The 21,697-nt window shown below is 39.5% G+C and overlaps 1 protein-coding gene across 5 annotated transcripts in view; it reads left to right on the top strand.

Moving 5' to 3' along the window:
* Positions 1 to 21,697, top strand: part of NETO1 (neuropilin and tolloid like 1) — a 121,676-nt gene that overhangs the window by 90,628 nt on the left and 9,351 nt on the right. For all 5 annotated transcript variants that reach the window (XR_013545283.1, XR_002300815.3, XM_078393527.1 and 2 more), the window contains one exon: positions 15,224 to 15,337. Coding sequence is in view for 3 of the 5 variants with exons in the window: in XM_078393527.1 (XP_078249653.1) it covers positions 15,224 to 15,337 (114 nt within the window). In the remaining 2 variants the exon portion in view is untranslated. The remainder of the gene's footprint in view (positions 1 to 15,223; positions 15,338 to 21,697) is intronic.

The raw sequence follows: 21,697 nt of genomic DNA on the forward strand, positions 1-21,697 counted from the left end.
TTAAATAGCAGTTTGGGTATCATTAGAAGAATTGATTCTAGTTGCTTAAGCTGAAGATGATGAACTTAATGTTTTGTTTTCATTATGTGAAAATAACAACTTTACCCAAACACAGACTTATACACCCTGAAATTAATAGTCTTAACAAAACACTGAATTGTAGCCATTATTGGATATCAGAAATGCAAATTTGGAAGGTAGCTTTAGATGCAGTTGTAGTTAACAAAGTATGTTCTGTAGCTGATGAACGTTCTGTTCTAGTCTACTTAAATATAAGCTAGTTAGCATTCAACTAGATTTATTCCCAAGTTAGTATGCAGCCATAAAATCCATTTCAGTGCTCGATTAATGAGGACATATGTCTAGGGATATTAAGGATTCTCACTAAATTTCTTACTCTTTGCTAAGACAAGTTGTCAGGACAACCTTTTGAGGAATGGCTCACCTTAAGGAGTTTATTAAAGATTGTAAAAATAGGGACAACCTGTGTTTTTGCATGAAACAATCTGCACAGAACCGGTGTTCTCTTTATGAAGATAATCACACATACACAACAAGGACAGAAGGACTGGGTGGTTAATTCAAAATGAGCTTCTTTTTTTTAAGAGTCCATGTAGTCAAGACGAACCCAAACTCACCTGTGGCCAGAGCAGCAGCCTGGCCTCCCTTGCTCCCTTGTGGCTTTGTAATGGCAGCTGCCACATGGCAGGCCATGAGAGACCCTGAAAGGTCGTGCTGGCAGCCAGGGATTGGCTGGTGTGACTGGGGGCGGGGCCTGACAACCCCCCCCCCCGATAAACGGGCTCTCCCGGGCCAGGGTTTATGGAAACCTCCCCACCCATCCCATGCTTGCTACAGGTTAAGAGATGTAGAGGTTAATAACGGTTTAAATGGATTATTTGTTATTTCTACCGATTTTGTATCCATGTCACAACTTTGCTGGTAGATTGGGAGCATTGGGGAGGGATCCTGTGGATGATAGAGGGCAGGCGGGTCTTGCCTGCTGCTATCACTGATAGCAGCAGGCAAGGGGACCAGGGCTGCCCCAGCTCGTGTGTGTGTGTGTGTGTGTGTGTGTGTGTGTGTGTGTGTGTGTGTGTGTGTGTGTGTGTCAGGGCCTTGCCCTTGGGTGACGGAGCCATGGTGTGGCATGTGCCCTTGTGGTCTCTGAGGACCTGCCACCCTGGGTCACTTCCCAGAGGGATCTGGGAAGTAGATGCTACCTCAGTGATGCACCCGGGCCTCCCGATGGAAACAAATCTGACCCCAGTGCTTAGCCAGGGGAACTGTGGCTGTAATTCAGTCAATAAAGTTGTGGTCTTTATACTTCTAGTTTATAGTGTGCAGTGTGTTTACTGTCTGTGGGAGATACCTGGCCTGCTTAGCCATAGGTCCACAACATCGTCTTTTGTCAAGACTAACAAGAGCTGTTTTACAAAGCAGCCCTAAACATGGTTATTCAAAAGTAAGCTCCATTGTTCTGAACATATGTCATTCTTGTGTATGTAGGCACAGTGTTTCAGCAGCAACCCTGCACCTACTTTCTTAGCCAATCCCATTGATCTCCAAATTGCTTCTAAATACAGTAGATGAGTCTAGGATTGAGCTAATCTAAACACAGTTACTTCAGCACCTAAAAAGTATACACCCTACTGAACACAGTGGCACTTACTGCCAAGACAAACAAAGGATTTTACAATTAATCAACTTCTTCAGCTTAGTAATCGGAATTTGGATCAGTTTAGATTACAATAAATCAGTGGTAGGGAACATGTGACTGTCCTGATGTTGTGGGAATAAAGCTCCTTTCAGCCCCTGCCAGCATACTGAATGATGAGAAACTGTGGGAGGAGCAATCCAGCAGTATCTGGATGCGCACAAGTAGCCCACTCTGTTCCAAAGGATGAGATAATTAAAACTTGTTTGTAAATGTCAGCTGGTTGAGAAAGCCTTAAGGAAAGCTACTAGTGTGTGTGTGTGGGGGGGGGGGGAACACTTTATGTGTCATCTCAGTCATTGAAAAGGAATATGATAGGTTTTGTTTTGCCTTGTTTTGTTTAAGAAGGGATTTTCTTCTGTATTTCATGATGCTGTATGCCAGGCCTTTGGTGGCCACAATCCAGTCAAGTGTACTTAAATTTATCAATGGGGAGGGCTGGATAACCAATGTTCTAATGTTAGGGTTACTAAGTATGTAGAGGTACAATAAGAATGAAATATCATTCTTAGAGGTCAAACAATAATATTAATAAAGAATTTCCTTTTCTGGAAGGAAATAAATCAACTTTAGGCCTGTATTGCCAATCAGACTGAAAGAGAGCAATTATTACTCTTTGGTTGGAGGTAGAAGACTGGGAGAATTTCTGTATGGCTGTGGATTAACCAGAAAAATGGTTTTCCACTAGATGGGCAATATAAAAATGCAATTAATTAAAATTTTAATTAATTAGTTAGTTATGAAAATTGAAGTGATGAATTAAAATGAAGTGTGCAAATAATACATTTTGTTTTAATATTGTGTCTCTGTGTGTGTGTGTGTGTGTGTGTGTGTGTGTATCTGTGTATCTGTGTATCTGCAGTTTTACCTGTGTGTGTGTGTGTGTGTGTGTGTGTGTGTGTGTGTGTGTGTGTGTGTGTGTGTGTGTGTGTGTGTGTGTGTGTGTGTGTGTGTGTGTGTGTGTGTGTGTGTGTGTGTGTCTTTTCCTTCCACCATCTTGCCAAATGTAAATTGTGGACTAGAATTCTAGTACTTGTGCACCCTGCCTAAGTCAAATGATATAAATCACAGCAGCAGGTAGGTAAGGCATTGAGGCTTTTATTCTTTGAAGTGTGCCAAGCCACAGATCAGTTGTACTTTAAAGAATAAAACCTTCAATCCTTTAACTAGTAGTGACGTACTGCTGTTATATGTGCCCTTTGTTTTACACTACCATGTGGATGTAACAGGATTGGGGCTTACATTGTCAAGGTGGTACCTATCAGACTGAGTATGTTGAATTGCAGTGCAGGAAAGCAAGTGAATGGGAGCAGCTGCATCTTTCAGAAATCTAGTTTGAAAGCTGGCTTGTGTGTAAATAAATGATTGGCATGCAATTTTGTCTGGTCGTCTAGATATGACTCAGAGAAAGTCACTGAGGATGTGTGTTTGGGGCATCTTGTTTGTTTAATTTGGGATAAATAAAGCAAAATTCTAATGCATTCTACTGGATAGAAAGTGTGTTTCTTCCCGTCCTCAAATGTTACTGCTTCAAAGGTAATTTATGCTTCCCTTGTTCATAAATCAAGCTGGTCTCAGAGATAATGCTCCATATTACTCTGATGCCATTGCTACTTGCTTGCTTCTGAGGTTAAAACAGTCTTGAATATTCAGAGCTGGATTCATTTAAATTGAAGGCATTGCATTCTGTTACCTTAGAAACAAGAGGTGCAGGATCTGGGGATTCAGTGCTTATGAAGAACTGAAAAAAGGACATGTGGTCACTGACTTGTGTTTGGAATGTGAGTGAAGATATGCTTAGAGGGTTTTAAAATTCAAATGGAAGCATGGAAATCTGTTTTTTTTTTTACTAGAGACAGCTTCCAAGCCTCTGAGTTCCTCAGCTATATCTTCTGTTGCTTCCACTACATTGTAACTTTGTCTGATAATACATGGTTACACCAAATGTTTGTCATTAAGTGTTGAGCACTGTTTTGGTGATCACTAGTCGAGAAGTTTATTTGTCAGTAATAGTTTAGATCCATATAATAGCTCAGCTACAGTGCCATATCACTGTCCAGTTATACTATAAGATAAACGTGTTGCCCTTCCTCAACAACAGTGGGATCTAAATGCGTATTTTGGACTGAATGATTGCATGATGGCATTAGCTGTTTGTTGGACAGGGCATTATGTATTGAGCATGAATGCAGAGCAATGGTAACAAATAATTATTGAGCCAACTGTTAAAAACCTTAAAAGAGCAACTAAAGCATCTGCACAAAATTTCTGCTTCTCAAGGCACACATTCTGCAGGGCACAGAAATAAGATGTATCATATTCTACAGTGTATGAAAGGGGGGGAGGGGGGGAGATAGAGAGATATTTAGTCCCAAGGAAAACAAAATGGAAATTCAGCAGCAGAGACAAATGGCATTTCACTGTGCAATAAATCATCTTCATTAATCGTTTTTAGTTGAGCTCATATACTTAGATGGAGGGGAAAGTGTATTGTGACAAAATAAAGAAGCAGAATCGCAAGCATGGTTATTATTATTTGTTATCATGATCATTATCCTAAAACGTTTTGCATCCTGTTTTTCCCATAGTAATATCAGTGCGCCACTGTTACATTTTGAGAAGTGAGTCCCAGAGGTAATGCTTACTGCAACATTGTTTTCCGAATAGTCTGAAGAAGTTTGATTGTGACCCGAAATGAGTCAGTAAAGTATTGGGAGATGCTGCTGACTGAGAGGGAGATGGATACAATCCAGTAACAGTGGTGTAAAAGTTGATTTATGTATCTAAGCATGCCCTTGCTTTCCTGACACCATATTTCCTCCTCTCTCTCCCAGCATCTCTGCTGAGAATAAGTGGTCTAAAAATCACTCAGTAAAAAACAGAAGAATTTCACTTTCATGGACAAAGAAGCAATACTGAGTCAGTGGGAAGGATGATAGAGGATGAATAGACAAAGAGATCTAGCTATATAAGGGCATTCTCACTGGTGGTAGATGACTATGAGGGCATCTATGCCTTCATGTTTGGGGGGTATGTATGGCTACCTTTGTATACCTTCATTCATCTACCCATCCATTTTATTTGTACTGTGCCCTTCTCTTAAAAAAGGGGGGACGACCCAAGGTATCTTAGAACATATTTAAACAACGGATACAATAAGTTACACTATTTAACGTGTAATTTATTGTTTAATATTTAATTTAATTTAATTCAATAAATTACACTATTTAAACTCCTGAAATTACTATATATAAACCTATTGAATAAAAACAATGTGAAACAGGTTAAGATAACAACACATTTAAAAGTAAAGAATGTACCGCATTTCGAGATAGGTTCAGGGGTTCATACGGATGGCATCATAGGTGCTGCAAAATCCTTCCCCACCTCCATGGCTGGACCCCCACTCATCAGCCTATGTGTACTCCTTTCCTTTTCCTGTTCGGCTGTTAAACCAGTCTCTAGCAGAAGCGAGGGCTTCCCTGCCCCACCTTGTTGGCTGATCGCCCACTCAGACAAGGAGGCAGGCCAGGCAAACCTGTGCTCCTGCCGGGGACTGGCTGAACAGCTGACGTGGAGGAGTGTGCTCCAACTGGTGAATGGATCATTGGCCAGGGAGGCAGAGAAGGGGATGCGTGGCACCTATGGTGCCATGTCTATGAACTGGCAGAATCCTCCGAACTGAGGTTGATGCCCATCTCTAATCACATTTTAAAAACCCATCCTTAAGAGCTGGTTACTTACTAGAAAGCCTAAAGGGAAATGTTTTTGTCAGCCTGGAGTTTCCACAAACTGGGAGCAGCTACTGAGCTCTCTCATGTGTTCTTACCAGGAACAACTGTGAGGGTGGTGAGACTGAGGGAAAGGCCTCTCTGGAAGATCTTAAAACCCAGGCATGCTTCTATTGTGAAATGCAGTCCTTCAGACATCCTAGACTAATGTGTACAGGTCAGAACCAGCAATTTGAATTGTGCCCGGAAATGGATTGGAAGTCACTGAAGCTTTTGGAGCAAGGAATTTCAGGTCTCCCTATAATCAGCTCCCATATTCTGCATCCGGGGGTTTCCAGCTCTCTGCCAAAGGTTTTTTTTAGGTGAACAGGAAGGAGAAAATGTTGCAAACCCTGGTGGGTTATCGGTACATGAGCAGCATTTGTTTTTATTTTTTGTTCATTTTTATTTACCTTGCCCTGGTTTTTAAAAGGAAAAAAATATATCAAGAAATGGTGATGGTGATCATCATAGTGATAATAATAAATGGGTCATGATGTGACTTAACAGAGAGCCTTCACAAAACTTACTCAACAAATATAAGGAGCTTTATTAGCATTTATCTCCATATTTTCCAATAGAAAATATGCCTACCAGCAGAATGTGCTGTAATGATTTGCAGATCATATATACAGATGCTACAGAGCTAGTGGTCATTTGGAGAGGTTTGGAGGATGTGCTGCACAAGAGAGGGCATGTTATACAGAAAGCAGACCCACAAAGAATGTTTCTAGAAGTGTCAGATGCTCCCTCCAGTTTTCCTGGGTGAAGGTCTACCCACTCCATATCTTTAAAACGATCCTTTCCATCGTGATCGATTTTGGGGCACATCGCCCTCTTGCCCCTTATGAAATTAGGAAGTTCTGCATGTGACAGATGTTCACATGTTCTGGGACACATTTGTTACCACTGTTTCAGATCAAAAAAGAGGTGAAACATGAAAAATGCAGTTTCCTAAATTATTCTCATAAATATAGAATTTTTTTCCTACCCCCACTATCTTCTTTCCTTTCTCTTTTGGCAGCAGTGATCTCTAGGGTGATTAGTGACAGACATGATACACCCACAGCTCTTCCAAAGAGCTTACCATCTGAGCTGAAACACCTACATTTTAATCTAAAAGAAATTTTTAGTTTTGGGGCCTGGGGATCAGAGGAAATTCCTTTATTAGCACAGCAGCAAAAACACATGTTCTACCGCCCTTGACGGCTAGTTAGCATTACTCCATCTCTTGATACCTATCATTCTAACAGCATTTGACCTTGCCTTCTACAAGAATTGCCTTAAGCATACTCTTTATCTGCTAGCATAATTTCTTCTGCCAGCTACTTTGACAGATTGGCGTTACTCTTCTTTTGTTTTCATATTTTTGCTATCATGGGGGTGGGGTGGGAGAGAGCTGAACGTAGGTGCTGAACTAGGAACATGGCCAGTTTCTATGCCTTTAGTTTCCATGGTGCTATTTGTTTTTGATATATAACTTTATGCAAAACTGGGGAAAAGAATCAAAGGTGAAAAGTATAAATTATTATCTACTGGGAAGGAAATGTATAAATGTATAAGCTCTAGCTTCACTGAAAGCATTACTTAAATAAAAATATATCTGAACTCTACTTGGTACCATGTAAAGTAATTTTACTGCATCCAGGGCCAAGATGTGTGTTGATATCTGTCTGATCATTATTATTTTTCATTTCAGCTACAAAAAGCTGCAAAAAGAGAGGGAGAGATAGACATTGGTTGTTGTGGGTTTTTCGGCCTCTGTGGCCGTATTCTGAAGGTTGTTCTTCCTAACATTTCACCAGTCTCTGTGGCTGGCATCTTCAGAACAGGGCCAAAGATCCCAAAAAACCCACAACAACCATTAGATCCTGGCCATGAAAGCCTTCGCGAATACAGAGATAGACATTATCTATGTGCACATAGACCTATGTTCTGTCCACACCCCCTAGGTTAACATGAGGAAGATAAAGGAAGGAAAAGTTCCCATCACTTCTTACCATCTGGAAACACCTCTGGCCTGAAGCTTCTCATGAATTCTTTTTTCCTGGACAGTGTAGAATATGGTATGGGAGAACTGATGATGGAGGCAATGAGTCAAAATTCACTTAAATGATAAAACAATTACATGGAACAAAACCCTCTTTTCTCCAGCAGTCTTTCCAGTCCCATCTCAGAAAAGGCCTCAGACCATCTGGGAGCTTTACAGGGGACGACAGGAAATGGTGAATATTCCCTTTATGAACTTCCTTAATTCAGAATCCATGCCAAGTGGAATCATTATTCTCTACCTCTTTGCATATTATAATCCTGCCTTAGTATCTGCACCGTTAGTTATAGGACGAAAAGCTAATATTATGACTGTAATCTGAAAATCAAATTAAAAATGAAATGTGAAATGCTACATTGGTTATGTAGCATTTTGGGATGGTGAACCCTGGAAACTGCTGTGAGAATGGGCATTTATGAGGATGCATTAGCTTCATTGTTTGCTGTTCTGAATGCGCAAAGTGAAATAATACAGATACCTACAGTATTTTTACATATTTATTTATCATATTTGAATGCCGCTTAATGTCCTGTGATCCCAAGGTAGTTCACATTAAAAGTAGATATAAAATATCAGAAATCCATTTAAAACACTTCAAAAAACGATAACCAAATGATTAAGAGCAATTAAAATATTTGGCAATAAATGCAAAAAGAGAGTAGTGAAAATAACTATCCATGCAAACACTGTGTTCTAAGCTTACAAGAAGCACATCCTTCAAGCCTGAAACATCAGTTTGGTGGAAGAAAGCATGTGTGGGGAAATGCTGCAGTTTTTCTTTCAGCAGAGTGATCAGATTATCTCCTGCTGCAAGGGTTAAATTACATTTCTGCATCCTTTAGCCTTCGTTTGCCACCTTGTGTCCAGATATTGCAACAGAACTAACACTTGGATTAAATTACAGGACTGTCTAATCCAGTGTGCTTGCTATTTTTCTCTAATATTATTGAGCAAGATGCTCATGGATGATTTACAGCTGTGGCATCTCCAAATAGCCTGTAGCAGTCACGTTGCACTGCCTCTGTAGAGAATATTGTTTTGTGGCTGCAGAGCATTCTATTTGCCTTTTCTGCAAAGTCAACGGTTGCCTTTTCTTAGATCAGGCCCAATTCACACATGGCACAGCCTCAGACCATTGTCATAAGGGTCAAATCAGGAGAAGTGGCAGATGAGGTTTAAGGACCCTGCCTCCCTCCCCACCTGTCTGTCACATTCGATGTGTTTGTCTCGCTGCTGGTGGTTTACCAAGACTCAAGCTGTAACCCCCATCTCCTACCCCATATGCATATTGACACTGCCCTGCTCTGCTCAAGACAACTTGGGTCTTCTTAGAGGCACCAGAAAGTTGCCATTGCTTTTTTTTCCATCTGTTCTTTGTGCTTGTGAGAGAGGAGAAACTTAGATGGAAGACACCTGTACAGAACTGCCAATATGTTGCTGCGCTTCTGCTCTGGGTCCATGTAGGCAGCATAAACCATAGTGGCAAGAGGAAGCAGAGGGACATAGCATGCTTGAGCAGCATCATTCCAAAGACAGGCTATCTCGTGTGTAACAGAGACATTCTCCGCATGTGAAAATGGGTACAACAAATGCTGGTTTATCATAAATTGCATATACACCTACTGAAATGTAAGCTTCATGAAATTCTGTGGGACTTATTCTCAGAGATGTAGGTATGGATAGGACTGCAGACTTTTTCCCCTTATTTTTGAGATACAGTGGTGCCTCGCTTAACGAGCGCACCGTACAACGACGAAATTGCATAGCGATCCCTTTTTTGGGATCGCTAATGCAATCGCTCAACGTTGTTTAGACAGGGCGAAACTCGCTTTGCGAAGATCGGCAAGCGTTTCACTTACCGATCTTCGCAAAACGAAATCCGACGATCAGCTGTTCGGCGGACAAAATGGCTGCCGGAAGCCCCGAAATGGCCACGCGCAGCGTTTTCGCACCCTTGTTAAGCGAGGGGAGGGCGCGAAAATGGCTGCTGGCCATCCCGGAACATCGCTGAACGGTGGGTTTTTGGCCCATTTGGAACGCATTAAACGATGTTTAATGCGTTCCAGTGGGTTTTTTTGATCCGTTCAGCGATGTTTCGCTATAGCGAAGGTTAATCCGGAACGGATTAACCTCGCTATGCGAGGCACCACTGTATTTGATGTTGGTATATCTTGTATTGTGTTTAGTGTAGGAGTTTGAGACAGACATCACTTACCAGAAAGGTTTGTCAACCCTGAATTACTTCCTTTTTTTCCTATTGTTGTTGTTGTTTAGTTGTGTCCGACTCTTCATGACCCCATGGACCAGAGCTCGCCAGGCCCCCCTGTCTTCCACTGCCTCCCGGAGTTTGGTCAAATTCATGTTGGTAGCTTCGGTGACACTGTCCAACCATCTCGGCCTCTGTCGTCCCCTTCTCCTCTTCCCTTCACACTTTCCTAACATCAAGGTCTTTTCCAAGGATTCTTCTCTTCTCATGAGATGGCCAAAGTATTGGAGCCTCAGCTTCAGGATCTGTCCTTCCAGTGAGCACTCAGGGTTGATTTCCTTTAGAATGGATAAGTTTGTTCTCCTTGCAGTCCAGGGGACTCTCAAGAGTCTTCTCCAGCACCACAATTCAAAAGCATCAATTCTTTGGCGGTCAGCTTTCTTTATGGTCCAGCTCTCACTTCCATACATCACTAGAGGAAAAACCATAGCTTTGACTTTGCGGACCTTTGTTGGCAAAGTGATGTCTCTGCTTTGTAAGATACTGTCTAGGTTTGTCATCACTTTCCTCCCAAGAAGCAGGTGTCTTTTAATTTTGTGGCTGCTGTCACCACCTGCAGTGATCATGGAGCCCAAGAAAGTAAAATATGTCACTGCCTCCATAAGCTTCCCCTTCTATTTGCCAGGAGGTGATGGGACCAGTAGCCATGATCTTAGTTTTTTTTGATGTTGAGCTTCAGACCATTTTTTGCACTCTCCTGTTTCACTATCATTAAGAGGTTCTTTAATTCCTCCTCACTTTCTGCCATCAGAGTGGTATCATCTGCATATCTGAGGTTGTTGATATTTCTTTCAGATATCTTAATTCCGGTTTAGGATTCCAGAATACATCAGCCTTTCGGATGATGTATTCTGCATATAAGTTAAATAAGCAGGGAGACAATATACAGCCTGGTCGTACTCCTTTCCCAATTTTGAACCAATGAGTTGTTGCATATCCAGTTCTAACTGTTGCTTCCTGTCCCACATAGAGATTTCTCAGGAGATAGAGAAGGGGGGTCAGGCACTCCCATTTCTTTAAGAACTTACCATAGTTTGTTGTGGGTCCACACAGTCAAAGGCTTTTGCGTAATCAATGAAGGAGAAGTAGATGTTTTTCTGGAACTATCTGGCTTTCTCCATAATCCAGTGCATGTTAGCAATTTGGTCTCTAGTTCCTCTGCCCCTTCGAAATCCAGGTTGTACTTCTGAGAATTCTCAGTCCACATACTGCTGAAGCCTTCTTGTAGGATTTTGCTAGTGTGTGAAATGAGTGCAAATGTACAGTAGTTGGAGCATTCTTTGGCACTGTCATTCTTTGGGATTGGGATGTAGCATCTTAACAGCATCATCTTTTAAGATTTTAAATAGTTCAACTGGAATGCCATCAGATCTGCTGGCCTTGTTGTTATCCAAGCTTTCTAAGGCCAACTTGACTTCACTCTGCAAGATGTCTGCCTCAAAGTCAGCAACCACACTATCTGGGTTGTCCGGGATATCCAAATCTTTCTGGTATAATTCCTCTGTGTATTCTTGCCACCTCTTCTTTTGTCTTCTGTTTCTGTTAGGTCCATCCCATTTTTGTCCTTTATCATGTCCATCTTTGCACAGAATGTTCCTTTAATATCTACAATTTTCCGGAATAGATCTCTGGTTTTTCCTTTTCTATTATTTTCCTCTATTTCTTTGCATTGTTCATTTAAGAAGTCCCTCTTGTCTCTCCTTGCTTTTCTTTGGAAATCTGTGTTCCATTTTCTGTAACTTTCCCTATTTCCCTTGCATTTTGTTTCCCTTCTCTGCTATTTGTAAGGCCTCTTGACAGACACTTGGCTTTCTTTCATTTCCTTTTCTTTCGGATGGTTTTTGTTGCTGCCTCCTGTACAATGTTACAAGCCTCCACCCGTAGTTCTTCAGGCACTGTGTCCACCAAATGTAGGTCCTTAAATCTGTTCTTCACTTCTACTGTGTATTCATAAGAGATTTGGTTTAGATTATACCTGACTAGCCCAGTGGTTTTTCCTACTCTCTTCAGTTTAAGCTTGAATTTTGCTATGAGAAACTGATGATCAGAGCCACAATTAGTTCCAGGTCTTGTTTTTGCTGACTGTATAGAGCTTCTCTGTCTTTGGCTGCAGAGAATATAACCATACTGATTTCGGTATTGTCCATGTGGTGATTTCCACGTGTAGAGTTGCCTCTTGTGTTGTTGGAAAAGAGTGTTGGTGATGACCAGCTTGTTCTCTTGACAAAACTCTATTAGCCTTTGCCCTGCTTCATTTTGAACTCCAAGGCCAAACTTTCCTCTTGTTCCTTTTATCTCTTGACTCCCTACTTTAGCATTCCAATCCCCTAGAATGAGAAGAACATCTTTCTTTGGTGTCAGTTCTAGAAGGTGTTGTAAGTCTTCATAAAATTGGTCAGTTTCAGTCTCCTCAGCATTGGTGATTGGTGCATAAACTTGGATTATTGTGATATTGAAAGGTCTGCCTTGGATTCATATTGAAATCATTCTATCAATTTTTAGATTATATGCCATCACAACTTTTCCCACTCTTTTGTTGACTATGAAGGCTACTCCATTTCTTCTATGGGATTCTTGCCCACAATAGTAGATATGATAATCATCTGAATTGAACTCGCCCATTCCTGTCTATTTTAGTTCACTGACGCCCAGGATGTCAATGTTTATTCTTGGTATCTCCTGTTTGACCACCTCCAGCTTCCCAAGGTTCATAGATCTTACATTCCAAGTTCCTATGCAGTATTTTTCTTTGCAGCATCGGACTTTCCTTTCACTTTCAGGCACGTCCACAGCTGAGCATCGTTTCGGCTTTGGCCCAACCACTTCATTAGCTCTGGAGCTACTTGTACTTGTCATCCACTCTTCCTCAGTAGCATGTAGGATGCCTTTCGACCTGAGGGGCGCATCTTCCACTGTCATATCTTTTAGTCTTTTGTTTCTGTTCATGGGGTATTCTTGGCAAAGGTACTGGAGTGGCTTGCCAATTCTTACTCCAGGTGCATCACATTTAGTCGGAACTCTCCACCATGACCACTCCATCTTGTGTGTCCCTGCACAGCATAGCCCATAGCTTCTCTGAGTTACTCAAGCCAAATGAACAATAGTTGATATCGATATTCAAGGTTCACTGATTTTCCCCCTGAAGCTCACTTACAATTGTTTATTAGATTGCAAGCTCGCCCCCACATTAAAATTCCTATACATTTCCATGTGCATTTTTCTAAACACAAATTCTGTGCACATTTTTGAAATGCATGCATTTGACCACTTTTGCCTAAAATCTATTTCTCTATATTAAAATATATGAATTCTTTCACACACATTTATTAAATACCTTTTTGCATGTGACTCAGATTGCATTCAGGTCCACTGTGGAATACAAGATATTGTGGTCAAAACAACTGGACTGCATTTAAACAAAATAAAAATAAAAACAGAATATTGTGTCATAGTAATATATGTATTTTCTTGGCCCTTCCCAATAATTTAGTATTTCTTTCACTGTTGCAGTCAAATCATTCCAGGTGTCCTTCTTGCTGTTGCAGTCAATGTTGCAACATTGGTTGACTTGGTGGCCTTCCTTTCGTTCCTTATACTGAGTCAGATCACAGGTATAACCAAGAGGGACCTACTTCACAGAATCCAGACTTCATTCCTGGACCAAACACACAAAGATATTCTGTATTCTGAAGTACATGAAAATGCCTTTCCAACATCAGAACTTAAATATCCTTAGAAATCATTTTGGAGAGTAAAAGCCAGGTAGCAATACTTCACATTAATCATTTTATTCATCATTCTAAAACAAATATTCCCATAATCTGAATAGTTCATTTCCCCCATTTTTTTTTTGGAAAGCAACAACAGCCATCTCTTTGAGAATATGAGAAACACTTTTCCCTGAAATTTTTCATCCTCCTCCTGAAACTTGCACATGTCTAACTTTAGGGTGTCAGAAGACAGTTTATCCTCAGGTGTACGTGTGTGAAATTAGAGGTTCTGTCCAAAGGAATATCGTCAGTATATATTGAATCTCATCTGCCATTCTGTTGTGCAGGTTCTCACCTACTTTGGGACAATCTTCTTGGTCATATATGGTCACCATCATCTTTTAATGTTTTATGCAGCTTGGTTACACTATCTCATGGTTTGTCACATATATTTTGTGATGTGTGTGTGTGTGTGTGTGTGTGTGTGTGTGTGTGTGTGTGTGTGTGTGTGTGTGTGTGTGTGTGTGTGTGTGTGTGTGTGTGTGTGTGTGTGTGTGTAAAAGATAGTATTAATATCAAACAAATCTTCATGGATATCTTCACTGTATATTTCCTTCAGTGGTAAAAACTGTTTCTAGGTAATTCCAGAATACTGGATTATGTGAATATATAATTCTTGTAAAAGCATTTTAAAGGTTTAATTTTTTTCTAAAAGTTGTTTGTTCTTGTGTTTCTAATTGAAAATGCTGAAGAGACAGTTAATCCAATCACACAAATGGCAATCTGTGTGATCATAAATATATGTCATTCTCCTGGTGAAACAACCTCGATTTAGAGTCTGCAAAATTTCAGCAGCTAAGAAATCTCCATTGGGTTGTAAAATTCTCATTGAGAACATCAGATTTTCCTGCAAAGACTAAAACAGAGAATATGGCCTCCAGTTGCACTTTCATCCTGGGGTTTTAGTAATATTAGCAATTTTATTCTATCAGTTTGTGAGCCTCAGGCAACTATGCTTTGCCTTCAGTTCAGGGACATCGAGGGTTTTTTTCATACAGTGTTGGAAGGGCAAACATTTATTGCACTATAGTTCTTTATTTGGTTATCTGAAAGAAGTACCTATGTTTCAACATACCACTGAATTATAAGTGACTCATCTCTAGACATTGATCACCAGAGGTATGGATAACAGTTTTACATGTTAAAGTTCCAAATGTATGAAGCTTGACTGCTAAGCACTACAGGAACTATAGTTGTGTGAATTGTTCCAATTCATTTGAAGTATTAAGTATTATCTTTGATTTGGGAAAGGACTATAAATGATACAAATAATAAGGAAAAAGGACATTCTGAATCAAGAAAAGCTGTGTTCTGCAACTTGTACAAATCCTACAAAATAAGCAAATTTGCATCATGTATTTAATATGCATATTATTTCCTGCTTTTGTTAAGGGAAATTTACATAAGGCATTGAAGCATGAATCAATAAAAATCCTACTTAGAACCTTCTGAGATTTCAGTAGAATTGTTTATACAATTTTAAATCTGTGTTTCCAGCATTATAAGTTTTTAAAACTGAAAGAAGATGGAAAATATAAGTTTCCTGCTTAATTGCAATAGATTATCTTGTATCTTCTTTGCTACTAGATGGAATTATAGAAATGAACTATGGAGTATCGCTAATGCAGCATTATCTCCTTTTTTCCCTAGCCCCCTGTGAAGCCAACACATTCTTTTGCCATAGTAATATGTGTATTAATAATACATTGGTCTGCAATGGACTCCAGAATTGTGTGTATCCATGGGATGAAAACCACTGCAAAGGTAATATGCAACTCTGATCTTCACTGTTCCGCTAACCATTCAGAACAGAAATCCACTTCTCTTTTTTATTTAACTATGTGCCCACATTTTTTTTCAATGACATCCAAAGAATGGCTACTTTTCTAAGTCTATCTCACCATGTGTGGAAACCCCAACCATATTTCACGTTTAAGAGAAAATGGAAATACAACAAAGAGTCATCAAAATAGTTTCTTCATTCGCGAAACCACAGGCTATTTTATGTGCCAAAAAGTTCTCTGAGCAATTGGAAAAATTGGGATTCCGGGAACATCTGCTTGGAGTCTGCACCATAACTGAGGGCAAAGCAGAGGGCAATCGCTTTTTCAGGCTGCGACTCGTAGAATCTCATAGCTGGTGGATTCTGAAAACTGCAGGAAAAAAAGAAAAAAAACACAAACCACCCCAAAACCTTCCCAAGCCCTAGTCAAGGATGGATGCTGGCATTACAATCACACCTAAACCGTGTGTGGGACACGTGATACAAATGCCCTGTTACAACCATGAAATCAGGAGAGAGTGCAGATAAGTAATTTATTTTAATGTTGATCTGGCTCAAGCTATTTCAGACTTTCTATGACAAAACCAAAAGACTGGCCTGATAAAGGTGGACAAGGGGGGAAGGACTGAGGTTTTTTTTCCCCCCACAGCACATAGTAGTGAAAAGGAAAGGAAGCTCAAGCGTTCTATTTGTGTATCTTCTTTTGCTTCTCGCTGTTCCTTTTATAACAATGACTTCATTCATGTCTCTGCAGAGAGGGGTGTCCTTTTAATGTAGATAAGGCCTGTGCATTTGTCCCTGTGTTATATGCAAAGCTGCCCTTGGTTTCATGATAAAAATAACTAGAAAAATAGCAGAAAGGCCCATTCCTTTTACACTTGTGTGGAGAACAAAAGCCAAATAATAAGTCCCCAGATAAAAATCGAGTTTGTGCTTGTAGCTAGCTGTATTGCATTAAGTCTAATTCTCCATATCTGGGTGATTTGTAATGCAAAGAAACGGAAACAAAAAGCCCAGGGCCAAAGCCTGTGTCATATAGAAAATATTGGCCACAGGTGCTTTTGTATAGCTAGTTCATTTTTGAACCATGTTTCTCTCCCCCCCCCTCCATATAAAGGTATTGAATAACTCTTCATTCTCTGCTCCATATCATTAGTTTTTTTTGTAATTTCTTGTTTCTTTTTTTTAAAATAAACAAATGAGGCAACTAAAACTACAGTGTCACGCAATGTAATTAAGTTAAACAAAACCATCCATTCTCATTTAAGGCGTGGCTAGTGCTGTGCCCAGAGAGGCTAAATCAAGTCTCAGGCATTTAAATGCCATCTTTTGGTTAATGGACGGGGTTGGGGTAAGCTGAGTGCTATATACTCACATGTTGAATAAATGGCAGCCAAAGTTCTTTGAATTTGCCTTTTTGATTTACACTTCGTAATATCCTTAATGTATTTGTTAGTCTGCCCATAAGGATTGCCACATCCTTTTCAGCTGAGAGCTGATATCGAGATCACGTAACAATTCCCATTTATAAGCCATTTCTAATCTTGCTGCTGTGAGCAAAAGACCTATCAAAACTTTGTGTAGTAGTCCTTTGTTTTCACCAGTGAATACAGAAAGCAGTTGTAAAACAGCACATTTCTCTACTTTTTGGTCTATACTGTCAGATAGTAGCTGGAATTCAGTAGTAAACTGCCACTAGAGTAGGCCCATTGAATCAGTGGACCTTATGTAGGAGTTAACTCACCAAGTCCTGATTCAATGGATTTTACTGGCTTTCAAATACAATATTTATTATTTCATTCCAAAAACTGGCTACTTTGGGACATGGCATCCACATATGTAAAAATTCCTTCCTCTCCACAGCCACTCCAGCACTTGGTGAAAGCCCCCATACAAACTTGGCTAACTTCACTGGACGTAGTTTGTGCTCTACTTTTAGTATGTTTTCTTCAAGGGACACCCATCTAGTTCTGGAGGTTAAGAAGGGCCAAATCTGGTCCTCATTTGGGCTGGAAGTTCCATTCATAAATCTGTTGCCCAAGACAAATCTGGCACCAGGGGAAAGATTACAGGTTCGCTCCATTAGCCAGCTGTATATCCATGTCATCAGTCTTTTGGTGTTCTTCATTTGTGTTACACAAAAGATTCTCAAGTAGGATAAGGGAATGCAGTGCTCCCTGCAGCTGTACTCAATGTTGGACAAAGGCAAGGATTTGGACCTTCTGAAACAAAATGGGCTTTAAGCCACTGAACTGGCTTGTTAGCTGTATATCACTCCATGTTTTGCCATTACTAAATAAGCATCTCAGTCTAAATATACTTTTCTCCTTCAGTTTCTGAAATTACAAAATTTTCCATGAGTGGAATTCCGGGAGAATCAAACTAAGGAAAAGGGGAGATAAGAGAATAGCCAGAAGTTTCACCCTCCATTGCCAAAATTCAAACATAATGATAAAAATTCAGATATTTGCTATTCAATTGAATTTGCATTTTGTGATGGGAATTGAACTACACTTCTGATGTCTTACTTTGAGACCTCCAGTGTACTGAGTGGTTTTCTCTGGTAAACCTAATTCATTACTTGATATGGAAAGAATTATAGCAGAGGCTTCTATTGGGTCTTGCTGAGAATCCCCAGGGTGCCAAGTTATGCACAATTTTTATACATCTTGGACATTTGTAATTCTGGAATTTGTAAATCTTGGAGATTTAGAAAACAGTCAACCTAATATTCCAAGTGCATTGCTTCACTTAAGGAAGCCATTCATACATTACATATCTAAGAAAGAACCAAATTAAAAACAAATGAATCAATAGTAATTAACTAAGGGAATGGGCAATGAGGAGAAATGCAAGCCCTCACCAAAGAACATACACATACTAAAGATTTACATCCTGTAAAATCAAAGCTTGCTAATTTACAAAAAAAAAATGTTGAGAAACTCTTCATGCAGTATTCCTGGATGATCAGCATTTCAGATCATTTAGAAAGTTATAGGAAAGCAATATTTCATTTTTTGATGCTCTTAAAGCATTTGAATTTAGGATAGAATAGCCCTACCTTTCACTCAGTAGTTAAGGTACCTGGCTGCAGAGCCAGCAGTTGGGTGTTCAGTTTCCCACTGTGCATCCCAGAAGAGCCAGCCTGTATGGCCTTAAGCAAGCTGCACAGTCACGGGGCACCCCCAGAAGAAGGGAATGGTAAAGCACTTCGTAGTGTTCTCTACCTGGCAAACTCTAAAAAGAGGTGTCAAAAGTCAAAGTTGATTTGAAGACACATCATCATTAAAAAAGATTACATTTTGATCCAGCTTTTTGTAACCTGTAAAAATATGCCACATTAGCTCCTCAGCATTAATGCATTGTAAAGAATTTGAAGGCATGGGATAGGTTGTTTGCATCTTTATTAACAATCAGATTATTTTTCTGTGATTGCTATGTACATGTTTGTGTGCACTTTGCTTTGCAGTGGAAAAGCACAGTAGAGATGTTTTGAGCAAATTACAAAGACTGGGGGGAAAGAGGTCTTTATCTCACTGTTGTATGGAAGCAAGGAATCTTGCAGGACATTAATGTATCTTGTTGGGGTGTGTTGTCCTGTTGACACTGCCTACATTGTCAAGATCAAGAAATTTAGCATGCATTCTTTCTGTCCTTATTCATTAGGCATGCAAAGAGGTTCAAATGTAGACATATTTTTCAGAGCATTGTTACTTGGGCAACCTATGAGGTCTCATAGAGTCTTGTTTCCACAATGTCTATACACTTAGCAAGGATACACAAACTGGTAAAGCTACTCATATAGAACAAAACCTATACAGTATAGGCTTTAATGGGAGCTGGAAATCCTTTGGAAAGTGGTGCTGATTATGTTTTCAGGTTTTCATTAGTCGGTTGTAAGAACCTGAAATTAATCTGAAGTAGCAACAGATGCAGCCTACTGGGACATAGACATTATCAAAGAGCTTGTTGACCAGAAGTAAAGGCGCCTGCCAACAAGTCAGTGGGGTCTCGGTATTTATTCTAAAAATGCATTTCATTTCAAAGCTGTGTCTCCCAGGGATATCAAACTGAATTAAAAGTTGAAATATATTCACAGCATGCATGAAATGCTGTGTAAATGGAGGCCTTGTTCTTGACAACTGGCAAATTTCACCAGCTTGTTCCTTTTTAAAATTAGGAAATATAAAGAACTTCCAGCAGATTCAAAATATGGTTGTCATACTGATGACAGGTGCCAGCAGATATGAACACATATCCCCAGTCTTGGCATGCCTTCATGCAGTCCTGTGCCCAAATCAAGGTGTTAGTGGTAACCAATATAGCCCTTAAAGAGTATCATTCCTTGATACTCATTGGAATGTCTCTAGTGCAAAATAGCTGTCCATCCTACCCATTACTCATAGTCCTTGATGCTAAGAATCATGACACCTAAGAAAGGCAAAAGAGCTAAGATCAGGAACTGTGCTTTCTCAGTCATGGCTCCTTCCCTCTGGAATAAGATGCCTACACACGTCCGTCAGGTGCCATCCCTCTCACTTTCAGGATGTTAATTAAAACTGAAAACTGCCTATTGACCTGGGATGTCCAAATTCATTTTAAATTTATTCACTTTATTTAAATGCAGGTTGTATTGATTCAGCTAAACAGGGTTTTTAATGCTTTTATTACCTTTATTGTATTTTCCTGCTGTTTGTATGACTGTAATGGTGTTCTAATGGGTTGTGAACTGCCCAGAGAGTGTTCATACTGATGTAGCAGTATAGAAGTTGATTTTATTTATTTATTTATTTATTTATTTATTTATTTATTTATTTATTTATTTATTTATTTATTTATTTATTTATTTATTTATTTGAGCTAATTGAAAACTATGTTTGTATTCCCATCAACAACAGAAAGGAGAAATTTTTTTGCTACCCTAGCCTTATCTCCCTTTCCTATAGACATATGCCAGTCAATTTCCCAAGGGAGCAATTTAATTTCCATATATTTTGCCACCCACCTACTTCCCTGTGGTTTGTTTTCTAATATGCTAAACTCATTGAGAGACATAATTTATCTCTGTTCATTCTTCAGGGTTGCACTGACTCTCCTTCCTTAGGCATTCTTACAATAAACAAGTTATAGTGTAGTCCAAACATTGATTTTTTAATCCGTCCTACAGGGACCCGAAAATGTCCTGCCTTGGTACTTTCCTGAAATTGAGAACATTTTTATTGGTATCACATCACAGTATAACCTGAATGAAAAGAAAGCCTTCACCATGTCAATTTCCTGCACAAAGGATTGATCTTAAGCAGTTTAGAAAGTCTTCAACTTTCTGGATGAAAAAAAAATTATTTGCTGGGCATGTGTTAAAAATGTTGAGTTGGAGATCAGTTGCATGAGAGCTTTATTTCTGTATATTTGGCTGAAACTAGCAACTGATTCAGAGAGTCATTTTCTAGTCATGCAAGAATTGTATCCATTGGTTGATAACCTGAGCAGACTGATCTATTAAAACAATGGGATAGAAGGGCATTCGTACAACAAACAAAAATCCATGGTTGGACAATGCCTTTATTATCAGGGACATAAATGGGTTGTTTTTGTGTCTCCAGCACCTTTTTTGCACCCTTCATCCCACCTCTCACCTCTGAAAATTAGCCACCCCAAAAGTGAAATTCTGGAATTCTCCACACAAAAAAAGGGGGAAGGAAGGCTTTATTTTAGGTTTTCTGGAGGATATGTCTAGTTTTATTTTAATTTTAAAAAGCAAATATATGATGTTTTGGAAGTGGGTACAGTCCACAGCAGGCTCCTCGGGGCAAAACTGGAACTCCTGCCTTACCAAAAAAATAAAAAATAAAAAAATCATGATTTTTGTAATGTCAGAAGAATTATCAAGCTTTTCACTTCTCCCAGTTTCTTCATAAGATCAGATAGTCCAAATAAGTAAGGGGTGAAAATCCTTAAAATTACAAAGAGAGCTGTTGAAAACGATTATTTATCATTTCTTTATTCTAGAATTTATGTACCACCCCACTATTCTGGTCGGTCTTATAAGATAACATAACACCTCCCCCCCAGAAAACAAAAATAATAAATGAGAAGAACTGACAAACCAACAAAATACAGATAGATTTTAAAAAAACAAAAACAGGTGAAAGGGCTAAATAATGGCAATTGACCTTGTATCACAGAGCAGACTGTGGGAGAAGGATGTTTTTAAAGGCTTCCTTGAAAAGTATGCCTTTGAGACATTTTTTGAAACTCTGGAAGGAGGACATCTGCCAGATCTCCAAAGGGTGGGCATTTCAAAGTGCACAAGAGGTTAAATTACAGAAGGATGTTGAATG

The sequence above is a fragment of the Pogona vitticeps genome, chromosome 4 (assembly GCF_051106095.1).
Source record: "Pogona vitticeps strain Pit_001003342236 chromosome 4, PviZW2.1, whole genome shotgun sequence".
NCBI classification, from domain to species: domain Eukaryota; kingdom Metazoa; phylum Chordata; class Lepidosauria; order Squamata; family Agamidae; genus Pogona; species Pogona vitticeps.